Genomic DNA, 22,016 nt, shown 5'->3' on the forward strand with positions numbered 1-22,016 from the left:
CTGACGTATTTCATGTCCATATCAGCAAGACCTGGACAACATCTAGGCTAGGACTGGCAAGTGGCAAGATTAAACTGTGCAAGTGTCAAGCAATGACCTTCTCCAAAAAAAAATTTCTAATTATTTGTCCATGACATTCAATGGCATTACCGTGTTGAATCCCCTCACTATGAATATCCTTGGGGGAGGGGGGGGTTACTATTAGCCAGAAACTAAATTGAACTGGCCATATAAAAATAGTGGTGATAAAAGCAGATCAGAGACTAGAAATTCACCTGGTAATTAACTCATCCCCAGTCTCCCCACAATCTGTTCACCATTTACCCAGGAGCTTAATAGAATACTGTCCATTTGCCTGCAAGAGTGAAGTTTTAACAACACTCAAAATGATGAAACTATCTAGAACAAAGTAGCTTGCTTGATTGACACTTCCTCACTACCTCTAACACCAATGCACAGTGGCAGCTTTGTACACCCTGTATAAGATACACTGTAGCAAACCACTAAGCCTCTGGACTGCACCTTTGAATCCGTGATCTCTACCACCTGGAAGGGCAAGGGCAGAGGAGGGATGGGATCCCCATCTCTTGTAAATCTCTCTACAAGTTGCACACCATTCTTACTTGGAACTTTTTTTCTCACTGTTGCTAGGTTACAATCAAGAACTGCCTTCCTAGCAGCACTGTGGACATAACTACACCATTGGAACTTCAGCAGTTCAAGATGGTAGCCCAATATCACCTCTGTTTATCTGTGTATGTCATTAAAAGGGACAGGGCAGGTAGAGATAATAATTGATAAAGCATACAATATTCTAGGTCTCATTAATAGGGTCATAAAGTACAAGAGCCGGGAGGTTCTGCTGAACTTACATAGCACATTAGACAGACCTCATCTGGAATATATTGTTCCATTCTGAGATAACATGGTGTAGAGCTGGATGAACACAGCAGGCTGAGCAGGAAGGCTGACGTTTCGGGCCTAGACCTGCACACCACTTTTAGGAATGTTCAGAATGTATTGGAGAGAGTGCAGAAGTGGTTCTTGAGAATGGGCCAAGGATGAGAAACTTCAGTTATGAGGATAGATTGGAGAGGTTAGGGCTTCTTTTGTTGGAGAGAAGAAGGTAACAGGAGATTTGACACTTGTCAAAATCTTGAAAGATCTGGCCTGCGTAGATAGGATGAAAGCATTCCCAGTTATAAGACAACTGAGAACCAGAGTGAAGCAGATGTGTGGTAAAAAAACTTTTTCCAAAAGGCATGCATTAAGAGTCTGAAATGGATTGCCTGAAAGTTCGGTGGAGGCAGGTTCAACTGATCTATTCGAAAGGGCACTATTTAAATACAAATGTGTGAGGTTATGGTAAAAATCAGGAGATTAGCACAAATTGAAAATGCTCAGAGATCCAGTGTGGACACTCTCGGCTGAACAGCCTCCTTCTGAATTATAACAATTCTGTGATCAAGGGAACATTTAGGTGGACAGCAAATCCATATCCGATGAAAGAAAAAAAACAAAAAACCAATACTTATAAATGAGATGGACCATGAGGTAGACGAGCAAGATGTGGGTGGGCAGCAGATTCTTTGTGCGTTACTTACACTATCACTACAAGTTATTGCGGTCAGAAGCAACAGCTGTGCTCAGAATTACTAGCTTCAGGAAACCCATGAAATGATGAGATAGTAGGAACTGCAGATGCTGGAGAATCCGAGATAACAAGGTGTGGAGCTGGATGAGCACAGCAGAACCCACTTCCCCTCCCCCATTTCTGAAGAAGGGTCTTGGCCCAAAACGTCAGCTTTCCTGCTCTTATGATGCTGCTTGGCCTGCTGTGTTCATCCAGCTCTACACCTTGTTATCCCATGAAATGATGATTTGTTTTGCTGTGTAACATTTACAAAAGTAAACAGCTGTTGAACTATTTAGCAACTGTTTGCTACAGCAAATGAAATAGGATGGGGAAAGTACTAACTGGTCATGGAATTGCAGTTCACATTGTAGCTTATTATTACTGAATAAACATCCAGCCTTTTAACTTTTGTGATCAGTGTTTTTATGTTTTCTGGTTTGGCTTTGATGTCACACTGTGTTGGTATCTAGTTTGTTACATGTGCTTAGGGGAGCAGTAGGCACACAAATAATTCTGCCCTGTTCTCTTCATTTGTAGTTGACCTTAATCGATACGTGACGCATTTTCAGTGGGACATGGCTAAATATCCTATAAAACAGTCACTACAAAATCTGACAGAAGTTATTGCTAAGGTGAGATTTTGTGTTAATTTAAAAAATGTCACTAAAACTTTAAAAAATGTATAAATAAATGCATGAATCAATCCTTTTTACTCATATATTAATCTTGTTGGAATAGAATAATCTTGCCTAAAGCATGGCTTTCCTCTTCCTATACTTTGCTTCTTGATGCTGTGATTTTTTTTCTGGTAATGTTTTGATGTCAATATTTATCATTACAAGTTAGAGGGAGTAAAGTTCATTTTTGAAAAGAGAAGCAAAGGGCAGTTCGTCATTCCAATATATTACCTTGCTCGATTTTCTTCCTCATTGACTTCAGTGGGAAGAAAGATCAGTTGGGATGTTTAATGGATGACAATCCATTACCATCTGTTTTGTGCACTAAAGTTAAATTTTACCCCAAGTGTGTAAACACTTGTAGTTGATAATGCGTATACCAACAATTTGTATTATGATGTAACTGAAGGCTCTGGGAGGCTGGCACTATGATGTAAAGACATTCTTTTTCCATCTTTGAGCTCCCACATTTTTCAGTCTCCAGCCTACTCCATGGCCTGCTACCCCTTTAAACTAAAAACAAACTTTCATAAACTTTTTTTTTTCACTTTTCCACTTCTTTGTAAACTTTCCTGTAATTCACATATCTTCATTTGTCTGACCTCCAGTTTCTCCTGCCTGCAGTATTCCCTTCCAGCCACCAAACCTCCCATTCAAGCTTCTTATCTGTTGGTATTCTTTGTTACTGCTGCCCTTCTTCACTGTATATGGATTGCTAAGTGCCATTTTCTGCTGTCAGATCAGACCTAGTCATTAATTTGTGGTTTACAGCCTTTTCCCTTCACTCAGGTACATTTTTAAATTTTTAACTAGGAAAAATCTTCTTGATGTTAACAGACAGAAAAAGCAAAAGATGTTGCAGTATCCAGCCTAGTGGCCCACTTTAGTTTCTCAAAGGATTTCTACCTGACCAACTTCCTTCCTGCCTCTATCTCATTTTCACTCACATCCAGGGTCCGCTGTAAAGCCGGGGACAGGTTAAAGCTGCAGAAATGTGGCATGTTTGTCCCATCATTTGTTGATTCACTTGAGTACCTACAGTCCTATCTGTTGTGTGTATATATTACTTAGCTAGTGGTTTGTGCTGAATTTATTAACACATTGGTACCTCCTGTTCCTTTCATGTGTTTTATGTTGCAATGTTCATAGATTCATCAATTCAACTGTTAAGAACCCACATTTCCATTGAATTGTTAGTTTACTTACTTTTTAGCTGTATTAAGTCATTAATAATTGTGGTTCTTCATAATTGTGTCAATTTTCAGGAGTCTGCTGAGCAAGTAATTTGTTGACTCAGTGATAAGCAGGTTTTATTACAGTTTTCCCTGTGATCCTCTGCTCATTAATAATCTCCTGTCTATGCGTGTGTTGTGCGTCTTAAGTTGCATTTACCTTCTACAACAATATATCATGTCACACAAAACCAATTACATACATTTTTGCATTTAAACTCTCAAGTTTATTACGTTCATGTTTAATCTCCATGTTATTGTGTCAGGTTGTGTTCTGCAGTTCTTTAGCTTTATAAAACCATTGAATTATTTGGAAACACTGAAATAAGACTTATCAATATTGTACATGTCTTAACTCTCCTTTCAGAGATATCACAATTTATTGATGCTTATCTCTAAAGACTTGTTTGATGTTTATAATGCTTGCTGTCACACCTTGATATTAGTCTCCCAATATCATGTACTTTTTTTGATGCAGAGGCTAGTTTAGTAGCTTGCTTTATGAATAGCATTCTGAAGCCATGAATTAGGAAATGCACAATATCCCCTTTCCGTTTAATTTCTCCTGTCTTCCCAGTAGAGAAGCGGCTTCCCTCTGCTTTGTACATGCTGACAGTCTCACTGTGAGCGAATTTATAGGTACAAACATAGGTCACTTTGCTGTATTGGTATTTTCCAGGCAACTTTAAATAGTGACAGAAGTGTTTGTGCAAGTGAACAGAACTAAATTCAGTTAAAGAATGATCCTTGCAACACAAACCCATGGGCAAGGTTTTCCCCTTTCAGAGGTGGAAAATTGGCCTGAAAGAGAAACTCTGCCCTTCTGAGCACCTCAACAATTACATAGTGGGGCTGAATATCGATTGGGGACTTTCTTAAGTTGCCAGCAACTAAAGTGGTCAATTAAAGGCTACTTTAGGGCCTCAATTCACCACTTCCCTGATCACTGGCAGGTAAGAAGGCTACGTAATTTCCTGATGAGGACCTGCATGGGTGAGTGGCCTTCAATTGCTCCAATCTGGGAACAGTCAGAGATGTGTATGACAAACACAAGGATGGTCTCTGAAAGTGTTGGCCTTTTCCTTGCCTTGGAACCCTTGACCACCCCTCCCCAAGACCACAAGAAGAAAAAGAATCCAGGCCATCTCATCACTTGATCTCCAGAAAACTAGGCCTCGACCAGTGAACTTGTTGATCTCTGATTGGGCAGTGTTGAAACTTGTGATGCGACAAGATACTTACCTTTATTTGTCTGTCAGCCATCTAATGTGCTATCATGGTACTACCCTGGCCCCCCAAAAAACACAGAAAATATGTTTGGAGACTCTGCCTTGTGTCTTGGTAGCTGATGGAAGAGTTCAGTTTGGCTTTGAAATTGGTCCCAATTCAAAAACTAATTTTCAGTGTAATGTGCACATGAATAATAGCTGCCATTATGATTACTAGTTAAAAACAAAACTTTGCAGTTGTTTGCATATTGGGGCCAAAGCAGCTGAATGGGAGTGTAGCTTGGCACTGTATTACTGCACTCCTACTACCGTTCCAATCACTCTGGTCACTACATCCCCTCTTCACATACCTGCTGCAAATTTGGCTGTTTGTTGCCTACCTTTAGCTGCATTTCAATAGTCATTAGCAACGTATAAAAATTCTTATGGAATGTACCCAGGATAACTGGGAACAGGCCACCAGAACGGTGATGGTGTATCTCATATATTTTGACAGGCATGGATTTACTATACATTCCTTTCCCTATATGGTGTACTTCTTTGCATTCTAAAATGGCTATTACTCGTCTAATTCTTTTTATAAAGATAAATATTACATTAGAAAATATCGAACATGAAATATTTGACATTGACAGAATCATTAAGAACAAAATAACTGTTCCCTTTGTTTCTTATTTTCAGCAAATCTCACAGATTGACACTGATTTAAAGTCTCGTGCAATGACCTATAACAACACCAAGGGAAATCTCCAAAATCTGGAAAGAAAAGCAGTGTATGTAAACTGGGATCTTTAATCTATGCATGTTGGAAAGTTACCAATTCAAATGTTTGGAAACTGCACAATTCATGTCTTGTTATTGAGATTTGTGAAGAGCAATGCGCTATGTGTGGTACAGATTCCAAAAAGTAGTGGAAGTTGGTACAATTACAACATTTAAAAGGCATCTTGTTGGGTATAAGAATAGGAAGGGTCTAGAAAGATATGGGCCAAATGCTGGAAAATGGGACTAGATTAATTTAGGATATCTACTCGGCATGGATGAGTTGGACCAAAGTATTAGTTTCTGTACTGTACGATGTATGACTCAATGACTCAGTACTGAAATTTATTTTATTTCTACCAATAATGACTGATATGTAGGCATTATAGGATTATGTTTCAACTTGCCTGGAGACCTGAACCTAAAAAGGAAATCAGACAGAGTCTATAAAATTCAGCTGATTCAATAATGCAAGCTTCAGTGCATTATTGTCATTTCCTTGGTCTCCTACCCCCACCCCGTCAAAGGTGAAAACTAACCCACGTTACTGCGTTATCATCTAAAGCTACCGAGATCCTTTTAAAATGAGAGTTCCTAAGCTTGGACAATCAATAATGCACCAAAAAAGACAAAATATAATTAAAGGCTGGAAATCAGAAACAAAAACAGAAGTTGCTGGTAAAACTCAGTGGGTTTGGCGGTATCTGTGGAGAGAAAGCAGAGTGCATGTTTTGAGTCAAGTGTACTTTCTACAGAAATTCTGAAGTATGGATCACTGGACCTGAAATGTTTATTCTGCTTTCTCTCTATAGATTCCTCCAAGAGAAGTGAGTTTTCCCATCAATTTCTGCTTTTGCTACAAAGTATTAAGTGTTGCTGTAGAATGGATTTCTTTTTGAAATTAACTAATGTGGAATATTAGCCCAATTTTTTTAAATGAAAAAGTTGTTTGGAGATGTATTTTGACACTTAATTGAACATTTTGTTTGTGTCTAGATTTTTCATCCATCTGTCAGCTTTAAAATGTGACCAATTTTTTGTAGTAAGCATTCTAATGCATAAGTTTGAACATTAAAAAAAACCATTTAAGTTATTTAGAATGAAAGTAAGGACAATTAACCTATATTCTAAGCTCAGAACTAAACCTGGAAATAGTATATAGTTATTTACTTTTTTAGATGAAGGAATTTATTAGGTATCTGTTTGTAATATGTCATTTTAAACATAAATTAAACATATAAAGAACATCACAAAGAACAAATCCATGAGGCATCAAGAATGCACCAAAAACAGATTTGATGGAGAAAAGGAAATCTGTTGATTTAGAATGTGTTTGTTAAGATTAAATACTGTGGAATAGCAGATTTTTAATTAATGCTTTGGAGAAGCTTTATCATCGGTAATATCTTAAATTTTTGGAGTAGAAATCCATCTCCGGCTATGATACAAAATAGGCAATATTGAAACAGTAACCCATTAAACATAGCGCCTGACACTCAGTTCCATTGCAATTAACAGGACTAACTATAAGGTGTTGCACAGAACAGGTGGCTGAACTGCCAGGCAGGTTTCAACACCTTATTGGTTGACTCGAGTCTGGGTTATTTTAGAGTCAGTGGGCATTGGGTGGAGTGTGTTACTTACTAATGTGAAACAGTTACAAGGGGCCAAATGCTCCATAACTTATGCATTCTTAAACCATCAAGCAAAGTGGAAGGATCCAGTTGTGTCTGCAAAAGCCAGGAGATTGAGTTTCCCAATATGGTGCTAAGTTTTAACTCCACACTATATGACTTAGCTCCTTAAGAGTTACCCTGCCAGAGTCAAGCTTGGTTCCCAGTCAAGTGGGTTACAGTGCAGACTCCTGGTCTGGCGAGAGTTGGGTTCAGATGCCCAAGTAGGGCATGATTCTCAAGCCATGATAGTGGAGCTGTGCTCTGATGGTTGGGGAGATTCAGAGAACTGGGAGGAAGCTATTCCGCTTCTTGTGACCTGCAGTAAGAGGTGTGAAGGCACCTGCCTTCCCACAGAGACAGTCCTCGCCTCTGCAGCAGTGACTGGTCTTGCCGCCCAGGAAATCTGGCTGCAGTTTTCCAAAGCATATTAATATATTTAAAAAGCTAACTGACATCCTGGGGTTAAAATTGTTTCAGAGATAGCAGGAACTGCAGATGCTGGAGAATCTGAGATAACACAGTATGAAGCTGGAAGAATACAAGCAGGCCAAGCAGCTTCAGAGGAGCAGGAAAGCTGACGTTTCGGGTCGAGACCCTTCTTCATTTTTTGGCTTTTCTGCTCCTCTGATACGGCTCGGCCCGCTGTGTTCATCCAGCTCTACACCTTGTTATCTCAGACATCCTGGGGCTACTTTGGCTGTCCACCTTGGACCTGCCTCAGTAAAATTCAGAGGTTACCAGATCGACATTGACTTCCCAATACATTCCCTGGTCATGTAACCTCCCACCAATTTATCCATATTAAACCTCCCTCTGTGTGGTAGTAATCACATCTATAATGAAGTCAGTTAAGTACTTAAGAGAAACTTTTTATTGTACGAAGGAAAATAAATACTCATTTTCACCTTTCCTCTGTAATTCTTTGGAAGGGGTTTTTTTCAGTTGCACTAATTTACAGAACCTTATTGAAAATTGCAATTCCAGCAGGAGTCACTGGCTAGTGATTCGAGCAGCAGGGCAACTTCGCTCTTTTAAACACAGGAACAATCTAGTAAAATTAGTCATTGCCAGTCACAGAAAACAAGCTGAGAACAAAATTATGAGGGAAGCAATGTCAACAGGCAACAATATCTGCGTTGGTGTAAAATGGGTTGTTGATTGTTTATTCATATATTTTACATTACATGCATTGAACACACTTATAAAGCCTCTACTGTTGCTGGATGAAAATGAATAAACTCAACAGATAAAGTGAGGGAGATTCTGTTTTGGAGTTTGCCCTCACGCCGTCTACCCCACCCTCACTTTGTCCTCACGTACACCAAAACTGAAACCCCCTCGTCCTCACATTCCAAAACAGAATCTCTCTCATCCTCATGTAACCAAAACAGAATCCCCTTTGTTCTCACATACACCAAAACAGAATCACCCTCGTCCTCATGTACCACCCCACCAACCTCCAGATCCAATGCATCATCCTCCGACACTTCCGCCATCTTCAAGCCAACCCCACCACCAAATACATTTTTCCCTCCCACCCTTATCTGCTTTCCGGAGAGACCACTCTCTCCGTGACTCCCTTGTTCGCTCCACACTGCCCTCCAACCCCACCACACCCGGCACCTTCCCCTGCAACCGCAGGAAATGCTACACTTGCCCCTACACCTCCCCCCTCACCCCGATCCCAGGCCCCAAGGAGACTTTCCACATAAAGCAGATGTTCACCTGCACATCTGCTAATGTGGGATACTGCATCCGCTGTTCCTGTTGTGGCCTCTTCTACATTGGGGAAACCAAGTGGAGGCTTGGGGACCGCTTTGCAGAATGCCTGCTCTCTGTTCGCACTAAACAACTGCACTTCCCAGTCGCGACCCATTTCAACTCTCCCTCCCATTCCTCAGACAACATGTCCATCCTGGGCGTCCTGCAGTGCCACAACGATGCAGGATGAGGCTAGTAGGTAGGAGGTGGAGGTGGGGCTTGAGGTGGGAGGACAGATTATGGTGGGGGAACGAGCTGGGCTGGTTCTGGGATGTGGTCCGGGGGAGGGGAGATTTTGAAGCTTGTGAAGTCCACACTGATACCATTGGGCTGCAGGGTTCCCGAGTGGAATATGAGATGCTGTTCTTACAAATTTCGGGTGGCACTGCAGGAGGCCCAGGAAGTACATGTCTTCCAAGGAATGGGAGGGGGACGTTGAAATGGTTTGCGACTGGGAGGTGCAGTTGTTTGTTGTGAACCGAGTGTAGGTGTTCTGCAAAGTGGTTCCCAAGCCTCCACTTGGTTTCCCCGATGTAGAGGAGGCCACAACAGGAATAGCGGATACAGTACATCACATTAACAGATGTGCAGGTGAACATCTGTTTGATGTGGAAGGTCTTCTTGGGGCCTGGGATGGAGGTGAGGTGGGGGGGAGGTGTAGGGGCAAGTGTAGCACTTCCTGCGGTTGCAGGGAAAAGTGCTGGGGGTGGTGGGGCTGGAGGGGAGTGTGGAGCAGACAAGGGAGTCACGGAGAGAGTGGTCCCTCTGGAAAGCAGATAAGGGTGGGCAGGGAAAAATGTCTTTGGTGGTTGGGTTGGATTGCAGATGGTGGAAGTATTGGAGGATGATGTTTGGGATCCAGAAGTTGGTGGGGTGGTACGTGAGGACGAGGGGGATTCTGTTTTGGTTGTTATTGCTGGTAGGGGGCGTGAGGGATGAGTTGTGGGAAATGCGAGAGACACGGTCGAGGGTGTTTTCAACCACCATGGAGGGGAAGTTGCGGTCCTTGAAAAACAAGGGCATCTGGGATGTCCGTGAGCAGAATGCGTCATTTCAGGAGCAGCTGCAGCAGAAGCGAGGGAATGGGGATGGAAGGTGGGTGAGAGGAGGAGTATTCTAAGTCGTTGTGGGAGTCGGTAGGATATTGGTTTCCAGGTAGTTGCCAGAGATGGAGACAGAGAGGTCCAGGAAGGAGAGAGAAGTGTCAGAGATGGTCCTGGTGAGCTTAAGGTTGGGGTGGAAGGTGAAGGTGAAGTTTATGAACTGCTCGTGGGAGCACGAGGCAGCACCGATTCAGTCATCGATGTAACAGAGGAAGAGTTGGGGGATAGTGCCGGTGCAGGTACGGAAGAGGGACTGTTCCACGTATCCTACATTCTGTTCTGTTACCCTGATGTACCTATGTATGGTTTGATTTGTCTGGGTAGCATGCGAAACAATACTTTTCCCTGTATCTCAGTACGTAACAATAATAAAAATCAAATCAAGAAGGTTAATTATTACATTTACCGATATTTTAGTCAGACACTATTAAAATAACTGCTATAAAATACAAATTTTCTCCTATTTAGTAAATGTCTGAGCAAAGCTACCTGCTTTTATTTGGAAAGAATTTCGTCCAATCCAAAGTAACTTTGCTTAATTTAGATTAACTGGTTAGGAACTCCATTAACTCCTCTGAAAAAATTATTTCACAGTTAAACATTGTCCTGAGGGTCAGAAGGAGATGAGATTCCATTTGAGTTGAATTAGCTTACTTAGCAGAACTCAGTTACTCTCTGACACAAGCTAAATTATACAGTATGTATATTTAATTCAAATGAATGTCGTCCCATTTCATTTTAGAAAGAATGTAACTTTGCAGCATATTAAAGTTCACTGCAAGTAACATAATAGTATCCAGTTTGAGTGCGTAAGATCTCGCACTTCAATATTTTAATCGATGAAAACAAAATTGAGCTATTTTTAGGGAGGGAATATTTAAACATGTTCTGAAAAACATTTGTTTAAATCATAACATAATTAATACTGTGGTTCATTGTTATTGAATTTTAATTGCTACTGAATAGAGAATTAAAGTTCTGACTACCTTTGATGATAGAAAGCAAATACAAGGACCCTCTTGTGACACAGTCGTAGTGCCTGTACTCCTGGACTGAGAGACCTGGGTTCAAGTCCCACCTGCTCCAGAGGTGTGTAATAACATCTCTGAGCAGGTTGATTAGAAAAATAGTTTTTAATGAAAAAGAAAGCAATTGCAGTTATCCACTGGGAAGTGGTTTGTTTAATAGCCTAGATTTTGCTTTGATCGTGACAGTGAAATGGTTAAAAGTTATCATTACTCCTGTGAAATTGACAGCAAATCTGGGAGTCCGCACATATGTGAAAGTAAACCAAAATCCAGAAGTCACTTGCAATGAGATTATGCACTTCAATAGGGTGCACTGTAGGAGTTCCTGCAGACTGTGATCTCCATTACACAGAACACCTATGTAAACCTACACTCCTATGCTGCTGTTAACACTAAAAATCCTTCAAAATGTTGCACATTGCTGAGTGAGGTGTAACTAGGCTTTTAACAATTTTAACTCCATAATTACTACGAAATACCCTCACTAGCTGTAAAAGCTAATTTATATTTGAAAAATGTCATACATTTCCAAAATTAAAAAAAATCCACATTTTAAAAAACATGAAGCTGATCTTTTTTGCAAAATATTATTTGTATGTGGATGAGAATGGAAGGTAAATTAAAGATGAACATAATCATTTATTTCACAGTCTGTAAATGTAAACAAAAATTGAAGGGTTTTGGAGTTTTAACTTCCTGGTTTGCTGATATGATTGACTGTTAAGCTTGCTTGCTGATATCATAACGGCTGCACAACAAGTTACCCCCTTGAATTGATTCTGGATTTTGATCTCAATTAGGCTACAGCACCAAGGTAACTAGATGTTTGTGGCAGCTTCTTTCAGAATCAGTGGTGAGGCACTTGCTTCAATGTCAACTGCAAAATGGTATATTATTTTCCAACAGTGATTGGTAGAGGTTGTATTAATGAAATTATTTCAAATGTTTAAAACAGATAGTTTGATTTTGTGTATTTGTGTGGTTGGTTGGCTTGGTGAGGGGTTTTGTTGTTCTGGAAACGTTTCATTACCCTGTGGGCTAACATCACGAGTGCAGCCTCTGATGAAGCGCCGTTGTGTTTCCCCACCTGTTGTTTAAACTCTGGGGTCTGTTGAGGTGGGTTACCTCCCTTCTGGATTTCCTTTGCAGTAGAGTACATATAGGGTATAGCTCTATGTGTGTTTGTTGATGGCCTTCTTAGTGGACAACCAGGCCTCTAGGAATTTAGGAATTACTGTGCTTGCCTCTGCTTGGCCTGTCCCAGGATCCTGGTGTTGTCCCAATCAAACTGGTGGTTTTCCTTATCCATCTGGGTGGAGATGAGTGAATATTGGTCGTGTCTTTTTGTAGCTAGTTGAATTTTGTGTGCTCTTGTGGCTAAGTTTCTTCCTGTCTGCCCAATGCAGTGTTTGTTACAGTCTTTGCAGGAAATCTTGGACATTATGTTGGTCCTATCCATAGTGGGTAATGGGTCTTTGGTTGCAGTTGGCGTAAGGTTGATGTGGGTTTGTGTGCTACTCTGATGCCCAGTGGATGTAGGGATCTTGTGGTCAGTTCAGATGTGTTCTTGATGTTCAATAGCGTGATGAGTGCATCGGGGCATTTAATATCTTCCTTGTGTCATTTGTGTAATAGGCAAATTCTAACCCAGTGTTTTGGGTATCCTTTGGCCTTGAATACTTGGAGGAGGTACTCATCTTCTTTTTGGCCCAGTTCTGTGTTGCTGCAGTGTGTTGTTGCCTGCTTAAGTAGAGTTTTCACGCAACTTCATTTGTGTGTGTTAGGGCTGTTGCTTGTTGAAATTCAGTACTTGTTCAGTGTGTGTAGCTTTCCCGTGTATCTTTGTTAGGAATTCCCTGTTGGTCCTGCATTCCACCAGGATGTCAAGGAATGGGAGCTGTTTGTTCTTTTCCTGTTCCTTGGTGAATCTGATCCCAGTTAGTGTTGCTAATTAGTTTGTGTGTCTCTGCACTGATGATGTTAGCCAGCAGGGCAATGAAATGTCTGCGGAACAACAATGAACCAGCTTGGTGAGCCAACCAAACACCACATCCATAACCTGCACTACAAATCTATTCAAAAACTTTATGTACAACATATAAGCTTAATAAAGGGAATGGCTTTGTTGTTATTGAATTTGGGCATGCTGTAATTTTTGACTGTCATTACACAGAAGAACAAAAAAGAGAAAATTTATCATGTTAGATTGATAGAAAATTGGGAAAGCTCCCTTGATTCTCATTGGAAGCTTTCCTCTCTGTGTGACATCCAGAAGATCCAATGTGTAAAACACATATGATGGTGCATTGTATATCCAAACATACAGTGGAAGAGGTTGACTCATCATCTGACACAAAACTAGAAAACAATAAATGTTAAGCCATAGCACTGTATTTGTGTTTTGGATGCAATAAATGTCTGATTTTCTCTCATTCATGTTTTTCCAGGGGTAGCCTTTTGACCCGTACCTTAGCAGACATTGTAAATAAGGAAGATTTTGTGTTAGATTCAGAATATCTCACCACTCTTCTGGCTTTTGTCCCAAAGTAAGTTCCTGCCTGGTGCGAGTTGGAGCACTGAAGCCTTGATTATCCTGTAACATGCTTTCATAATGAGCTCTTCTTTGTGTTGCCCTTATGATGCATTAGATCCAATTACATTAACTGGCAAAAGACGTACGAGTCTCTCTCTGACATGGTGGTTCCTCGATCAACCAAGTAAGTTGAGAAAGAATAATTTTTGGTTACATTGAAATATGTGAATTGTAGTTTGAGGAACCTTGCTAATCTAATCATTTTCCATTTAATTTTTCTTAACAAAATGTATGAATTATTATAAGAATCTAGGATTGGAAGTGGTGATGCAAAATCATCAAGTTATGTCTATAGAGTAGTGAGATTTGGTGTAATTGTTCATTCACTCCGGATCACTGTAGTAGTATTCTGTGAGATCAACACTGTGAAGTTTATGGGAACTTGGGGTAGCACTCAGGAATTCCAGTGTTTGCTGAATCGAACACAGGACATGATTTAACTTCTTTGCTTCACATTGAAGGCTGACTGGCAGATAGGCAGGCAAGGAGTCGCAAGCAGGGAAGGATGTCATTGTGGGGTGTTGGCAACACAGGGTTGGGGTGGAAAGATATACAGGGGATGGAGGATATCGACAGATCAAGCTTCGGTGTTGAAGGACAGATGATTGGGATTAATAGGAGATTGGGGCATATGATTGCAAGCCTGGGTGGTTCTGATCAAGCAGATTGACGTGATTTTAGCAAGGCATTTCTGATTATGTGGATGGAAGTGTTCAGCTTGTTTGGCTGGGCAGAAGCTGCTCCAGCAGCAGTAAGACTACTGTTTGCACTTGCCTCCACCTGTCAGCTTTCCCAGGCCCCGGATACCAGGCCTGCAGTTCACGCGTTTGAAATTCTCCTAAAATCAGAGACGGGCAGCTTAATTGAAATCTCTAAATAGCGTGGCTTTCTTGAGATAAGGTTAATCACTCTCCCCCAACATGCCTTTGTGAAAATCAGATGTTGGTACCTACCTGGCTGTTTTCCCAAGCCTCTCCCACTCTTTGTTAAATGGGAAGTGGACTAAAATCGAGTCATATGATCAAATAATTCACAGAGGAGAACAAAGCAAAGGTATAAACAATGTTTCAGTTGAAACTTCCCCAAACAACCATTGACTAAGAAGCTGTTTCTGTCCTTTATTTGGTTTAATCTCTGTTCCAAATGACAGTTTAACATCCAGCAGCTGTTCATATATTTTTAAGTGTGTTGGATGTTGCTAAAGTGAAGAATCATCAGCATGATAGGTAACAGATTTACCATTGATGGTAAATGATTGAAAAGTCTTGGTCTGAGCTAAAAAATCATACTAAATGCTATTTTTCATTTATCTTTCTGTCTTGAAATATCTGCTTGTAACTATTTAATTTTATGAAACCAATTGCAAACAACAAAAAAAATCAAAGAACACTTCTGCGAGCATATCATAAAATGTGACCTATTTACGCAAGCTGAGAATACTGCCAGGCAGGAACAATTAACTATAAAACTGCATGATACTGTGCACTTTAGCTACCGAATTGTGGAATTTTCCCTTCATGCATTATGAATGAAGGGAAATTTCCGGACAAGTTGAACATACGAACCATTAAAAAAACCTGGAGAATCATAAATATGAGTTTGATTTTTCTTCACATTTTTAGTCCATTCATTGCAAAAACCACCCTTTCATTAATGTTCCAAAAATCGGTTGTTGCAGTTCCTAAAAATAATAGACCAGGTTTCTCTGTTGAAATGACAGTAATGCTGGGACAAACATTTAGTGAGCAGCAGCTACCTGGTACTTGCTTTGGGGTACAGGTCAGGAATTTGCACCATCTGGTTTCTCAAGGAGTGAAAGGAGAATTAGAAATGGTACATAAATAAGGTGAGTGGGGCTTTAATCTGATCCAAATAAATAGAAGCAAAGTAGTGACAGCTCAAACAGAGATAGTGAGAAGTGTCGATGCTGGAGTCAGAAACGGTGAGATTCTGAAATCGTATTTCAGGCTTCAGGAGAAAATTGCAAACATTTTTCTCCATGTCGCGACATTGATTTCATTTTAGTCTCTGTATTTTCCCACCTTTCCCTCCAATGCTCACACCACCCCAGTCAGGGAAATTCCCGCCCATACAAAAAGATCATTGTCCAAAGGTAATATTCCATGTTTCCCACTTAACCATAAATATTAGCACAGACTTTGCTGCAGCTGGGCATCCGAAGAGATCTGACATTAATTAGAATTGTTAGTGCATACCTTGCTTTAAAGTTCTTTGTATGGAAAACTACTCAAGTTTAACTCATAATGGTGCCAAGGTGGAATGATGGAAATCTCTGCCATTTAAAAAAGCCTTGCATTTAGTGTATATTGTTCACCGCCTGACTTTCCAATTTTTACCACACAGATATAGTGAAAGGAAATGAAAATAAAGATTTAAAAATCGTCAGTGGCTAAAATACTGAGTTAAAAGTTAAATGCTGCAGAGAGGTTAGAACAGGTACAATGCGATATTTAATGTGTTTAATCTGGTCACCTGCTTGAGTTGTAGTGGTTTGAATTACCATTACTGCTTGACAAAGAGGTCTTGTTATGGACCAGGCCAGACCCACTCAAAGTGCTTTAAGAAGGTAGCCCAGACCATAACTTTCTCTTATTTTAAAGGTAGATGTGAAGTGGATGTTCCAGGTGTGATCTAACTGGCCAAACTACTTGGGTTCAGGCAAAACAGAATTTATTTAAACACTACAGTTGAAAGAGAACAAAAGAAAGCAGAATTTAAAATAACGTAATTGGAAAACTTGACCGACCCAAAACAGCAACTTAACTAATTAACAGTTCCAATATAGTAACATCCCATAAACACACCTCTTGGCAAAAAGGCAAATTCAAACAGATTCTTACAGGCAAAAGGGAACCATACCCAAAGAGATTTCAGAGAAAGTCAGTTATGAATCCTTTACTGAAGCTTGCAACCTTTCTGTCACTCAAAACATCTTTTGTCTGCTAAAGCCAAAAAAAACTAGTAAACCCCAAACTGGAAGAACTGGCCACACCCCTTCCACTCTTAAAATGTTTTAGTTTTGTGGCTGCCGAGACTCTTCAGCGTCTCTGCCTTTTTAACCTCTCTTCAAAAATAAACCCAGGACAAAGTAATTTTTTTACAGTAGCAGTATTGTCACAGTCTTAAGAGTTAACATGCTATTTACCTAGAACTTTTTTTTGGGGTTTGCTATCATTGATACAGATGAGGAAGATGGATCTGCCCAGGCTGTTTAATATGATTTTAATTCAAGTATCCTTTGTGAATGGATGTGGCATCTTGTTTCATTGGAGCTAGACTCTGGTCAAATATTGTAACGAATTTCCTAAAAATAAATACCAAGCCAAAGCTCCCAAAATTCGCATATTGTACAATTAAACAACATACTGCATCATCGACAACTCAATAACAATGGTTGTGGCATTAATCTACTTAAATGCACTTACAACTTAAATGTTGTAAATTGACTTATCAGGGTAAAATGTGAATTATAAGTGGCATTAGATTTTCTGTCAGCACCTATAAACTTCTACATCTGTATACTCTGCTTTGAATAATCTATTTGAAATCACACGCTGGAAGTTTCTGTAAAGTAAGTTCATAAACCTTTCTGATGCACAGAATGATCATAGAAGATACAGAGGGAGCTCTCTTTACAGTAACTCTCTTTAAGAAAACCGTGGATGAATTCAAAATCAGGGCCAGAGAAAACAAGTAAGTTTGAAAGCATTTTAAATGCTCCTATTGTTCATATTTTGAGTTTTCTTCCTTTCAAATTGGAATAGATGATTGAATCATAAAATACAAAGAGACTGATTTTCACGTTTATAAGCCCCCCCCAGTTTGTTCGGTAAGGTTTACTTTTAATTCCTTTGATGCCTCAGCAGTTAGTACAGAGTGTGTCTGAGAACTGGTGCTACACCTGCAGAAGAAACAGCAACAATTTATTCTCATATTTAGAAACAAACGCATTCAGACATTGCGTACAGGGGATAATTTCAAAGTTGTGAGTGATATGAAACTTGGAGAAATTGTAAACAGTGAACAGGACAGCATAGAAATTCATGAGGACATTGACAAGTTGGTGAAGTATGTAGATAGGTGGTGATAAAGCTCAATGCTGAGAAGGGTAAGCTGATTTAGGTAGGAAAAATGTGGACGGACCTGAGTGTATACAAGGTCAGATGACACACGACACCAGGTTGTATTGGAAATCACAAGCGTTCAGAGCGCTGCTCCTTTGTCTGGTGAAGGTTCAAGGGGATGGCGTTAAAACAAGACAGGAAGATGTTACCTTGCATGTAACGTGACATGAGCCAAAGATCAAAGTTGAGGCTGTCTACATGAGTACGGAATTTGGCAATCAGTTTCTGCTCGGCAATTCTGCTTTGTGCGTATCTCACCTTGGAGATGTTTACCAGAAGATCGAAGGCTGAATGCCCTGGACCGCTGAAGTGCTCCCCGACTGGGAGGGAATATCCCTGCCTGGCAATTGTTGAGCAGTTTCCATTCGTTCATTGTTGTAGCGTCTGCTTGGTCGCACCAACATACCATGCCTCTGGGCATCCTTGCCTGTAGGGTATGAGGTAGACAACATTGGCCAAGTCGCATGAGTATCTGCCGTGCATGTGGTGGGTGGTGTTCCCACGTGTGATGGTTGTATCTATGTCTTGCAGAGGTTGCCATGACATGATTGTATGGTGTTATGGTTGATGTTGTCCCAAAGGCTGGGTATTTTGCTGCAAATGATGGTCTGTTTAAGGTTTGGAAGTTGTTTGAAGGTGAGAAGTGGGGGATAGCGATTATCTTAGTGAAATGTTTGTTGTTATCGATGACGTGTTGAAGGTTGCAAAAAACACGGTATAGTTTCTCTGCTCTGGGAAAGTTACTGCATGATGAAGTGTACTCTATCGGTCATACCCTGTGTCTTTCTTCTGAGGAGGTCTTTTTTGATTTTTCACTGTGGCACATCAGAATTAGCGATTGATGAGTTGAGCATCGTACCCTTTTCTTATGAGAGTGTCTTTCAGCGTCTTTAGGTGACCATTGTGCTCCTCCTCCTCTGAGGAGATCCTGTGTATATACAGGGCTTGTCCATAGGTGATGGTTTCTTTAACATGTTTCGGGTGGAAGCTGGAGAAGTGCAGCATGCGTGAGGTTATTTGTGGGCTTGCGGTAGAGTGAGATGCTGAAGTATTGGTCCCTGATGGAGGTGTGTGTGTCCAAGAATGAGACTGATTCTGAAGAATAGCCCATGGTAAATCTGATGGTGGGATGAAACTTGTTAATATTGTTGTGTAGTCATTTCAGTGATTCCTCTCCATGGATCCAGAGGAAGAAAATGTCATTGATGTGTCTGGTGTATAGCGTCGGTTGGAGGTCCTGTGTGTAAAGAAGTCTTGCTCGAACTTGTGCATGAAAATGTTTGGCATATGGGGATGCAATCCCCATGGCTGTTCTGTGTGTCTGGATGAAGAACTGGTTGTTGAAGGTGAAGACATTGTGGTCAAGGATGAAGCAGATGAGTTGTAAGATGGTGTCTGGAAATTGGCAATTGGTGGTATTGAGCATTGAGGCTGTTGCAGCGATGTCATCTTTGTGGGGAATGCTGGTGTAGAATGCCGAAACGTCCGTTGTGATGAGGAAAGTTCCTGGTTTGACTGGTCCATGGGTACTGAGTTTCTGCAAGAAATCTGTAGTACCATGTAGGGTTCCTTGTACAATGGGTTTCAAGATGCCCTTGACATGGCCAGAGAGATTCTCACACAGGGTCCCATTGCCTGATAAGATGGGATGCCCGGGTGTGTTGGCTTTGTGAATCTTTGGAAGGCAGTAGAAGTCTCCAAACCAAGAACTACGTGGGATGAGAGTGCACAGGATACTCTGAAGGTCTGGATCAAAGGTCTTGATCAGTCTGTTGAGTTGACCGGTGTGTTCTTTGGGCACGTCATTAGGTAGCTGGCTGTAGTGTTCCTGGTTGTTCAGCAGTCGGTATGCTCCTTTGACTTGAGTGCGTTCATGATCTGTAGTCTTTTGAGGACCTTCTCTGCTTTCGTGCATCTCTGCAGAAATTTATGCCTGTGTCGATATGTGTAATCTTCTTGAAGATCCTCTCCACTTTGAGCAGGCAGATTATGGTGTCGATGGTAAACATGATGTGGAGCCAGTGTTGGACAGGGGTGGACAAGGTCAGAAGTCACACGACACCAAAGAAGGATGAACATGACAGGTACCTGAAGACGCTGAAAGATGCCCACGTAAGAACAGGATACGATGCTTAACTCATTGATCGCCAGTTCCGACGTGCCAGCATGAAAAATCACAACGACCTCCTTAGAAGGCAGACACAGGACATGACTGACAGTGTACGCTTCATCGTCCATTGTTTCCCCAGAAGGGAAAAGTGAGGCCATGTTCCTCACAGCCTTCACCATGTTATCGATGATGTCTCACCATGTCTCACCAAATTCATCCCTTCGTGCCTAATTCTCATCTTCAAACAGGCACCAAATCTTAAACAGACCATCATGCGCAGTAAGCTAGCCAGCCATCAGGACAACATTGACCACAACACTACACAACCCTGCCAAGGCAATCTCTGCAAGACATGTTAGATCATCGACATGGACACTACCATCACATGTGGGAACATCACCCACCATGTACATGGCAGATATTCATGTGACTCGGCCAGTATTGACTATCTCATATGCTGCAGATAAGGATGCCCTAAGGCACAGTACATTGCCAAGACCATGCAAATGCTACAACAACGGATGAATGGACACAGCGCAGCAGTCGCCAGACAGGAATGTTCCCTCCCAGTGGGGGAGCACTTGACTGGTCAAGGGCATTCAGCCTTAGATTTTCGGGTTAGTGTCCTCCAAGGCTAGATACACAACAATGCAGAATTGCTCAGCAAAAACTGATAGCCAAGTTCTATACGCATGTAGACAGCTTTAACAGTGATCTTGGGTTCATGTTGCACTACATGTAACCCTTCTACACTGTTCTGTATTTTTAAACTCTTCCTGTCTTATTTTAACACCATATCTACTTTAGCTTATCCAGTTTTAGATTACTTGCTACTTTGGTTTGACCCTCGGTATGCGACTATTATACTTCATCATGTTATTTCAGCCATTTGGTTTGTCTCCAGCACTACTTTGTTTTAATTTTTTGTAATTATCTCTCTGCCTCAATTAATTGGATTATAAGTTATCCCCTTCACTTACTATTTAGACATTGACATTTTACTCACACACCATCTGATATCTACAGTGACTTATTATTCATTGAATCGACACTCCACTTACACCATTTGTATGATCTTTTGATCTCTCTGCCCATTGATCCTCTGTCTATAATTTCTGTGCCTGTATGCATGTCTTCACTTCGACCTGACGAAGGGGCAGTGCTTCAAAAACTTGTGCTTAATAATATAACCTGGTGTCAGACTATAACCTGGTGTCAAGTGAATTCTGACCTTGTGCAGCCCAGTCCAACACTGGTACCTCCATGTCATGGGTGTATTTATACTCAGATCATTGAATTGATGAGGCAGGTGGCTAGAACAGTGAGCAAGCCATGCAGAACCCTGGCATTAATTAATAGGGTCATTGTGTGTAAGAGTTGGGAAGTTATGTTGAACTTGTACAAATACACGAACTAGAGTCTGGCGTGCTGTTCTAGAAAGTGAACACATTGGAGAGGTTTACCATAATAGTTTAAGGAATGAGAAACTTCATTTATGAGTATAATTTGGAGAAGTTGGGACTATTATCTTCAGAGAGAAAACGTTAATAAGTGATTTGATAGAAGCTATCAAAATCATGAGAGATCCGGATAGGGTAGATAGAGGGAAACTGTTCCTGTTTGTAAAAGGATCAGGAATGAGAGAGCTCAGATGTAAAGTGATTTGCAAATGTGGCAAATCTGATGTGAGAGAAACCTTTTCACACAAAGAATCGTTTGTCCACTAATCTGCCCAAACCATTTTCCCTATGTCCTTTTCAAGTTCTCCACCATTCTCCTCACAGTTTCCAGTTCTGCCGAGTTTTGTATCATCTGTATATTTTGAAATTATCCCTGTGTTCAATCTCTGAATATGTTTGTTTCTGAACATCAAAATAAATTGTCATTCATATTTGCTATCTGGAATGCAGTGCCTGGAAGTGTTCTGGAGCTAGTTTCAATTGAAACAAGCAAAAGGGCATTGGATGATTGTTTGCATGGGAACAATAGGCAAAGGAGAATGGCACTAAGTCATAATGTTCTTTCGCTAGGTGGTAAAATCATGATGGACCAAATGGCCGCCTC

General features: G+C 40.8%; 1 protein-coding gene across 8 annotated transcripts in view; it reads left to right on the forward strand.

Annotated features, from left to right (window-relative positions):
• LOC125452974 (V-type proton ATPase subunit C 1-A-like) overlaps positions 1-22,016 on the forward strand; it is an 84,102-nt gene that overhangs the window by 23,441 nt on the left and 38,645 nt on the right. For 7 of the 8 annotated variants that reach the window (XM_048531990.2, XM_059645620.1, XM_048531996.2 and 4 more), the window contains 5 exons: positions 2,174-2,268; positions 5,456-5,547; positions 13,552-13,650; positions 13,753-13,821; positions 17,319-17,411. In XM_048531990.2, coding sequence (XP_048387947.1) covers positions 2,174-2,268; positions 5,456-5,547; positions 13,552-13,650; positions 13,753-13,821; positions 17,319-17,411 — 448 coding nt within the window. The remainder of the gene's footprint in view (positions 1-2,173; positions 2,269-5,455; positions 5,548-13,551; positions 13,651-13,752; positions 13,822-17,318; positions 17,412-22,016) is intronic. The other variant, XM_048531993.2, reaches the window with a different exon arrangement.

The sequence above is a fragment of the Stegostoma tigrinum genome, chromosome 4 (genome assembly GCF_030684315.1).
Source record: "Stegostoma tigrinum isolate sSteTig4 chromosome 4, sSteTig4.hap1, whole genome shotgun sequence".
Classification (NCBI taxonomy): domain Eukaryota; kingdom Metazoa; phylum Chordata; class Chondrichthyes; order Orectolobiformes; family Stegostomatidae; genus Stegostoma; species Stegostoma tigrinum.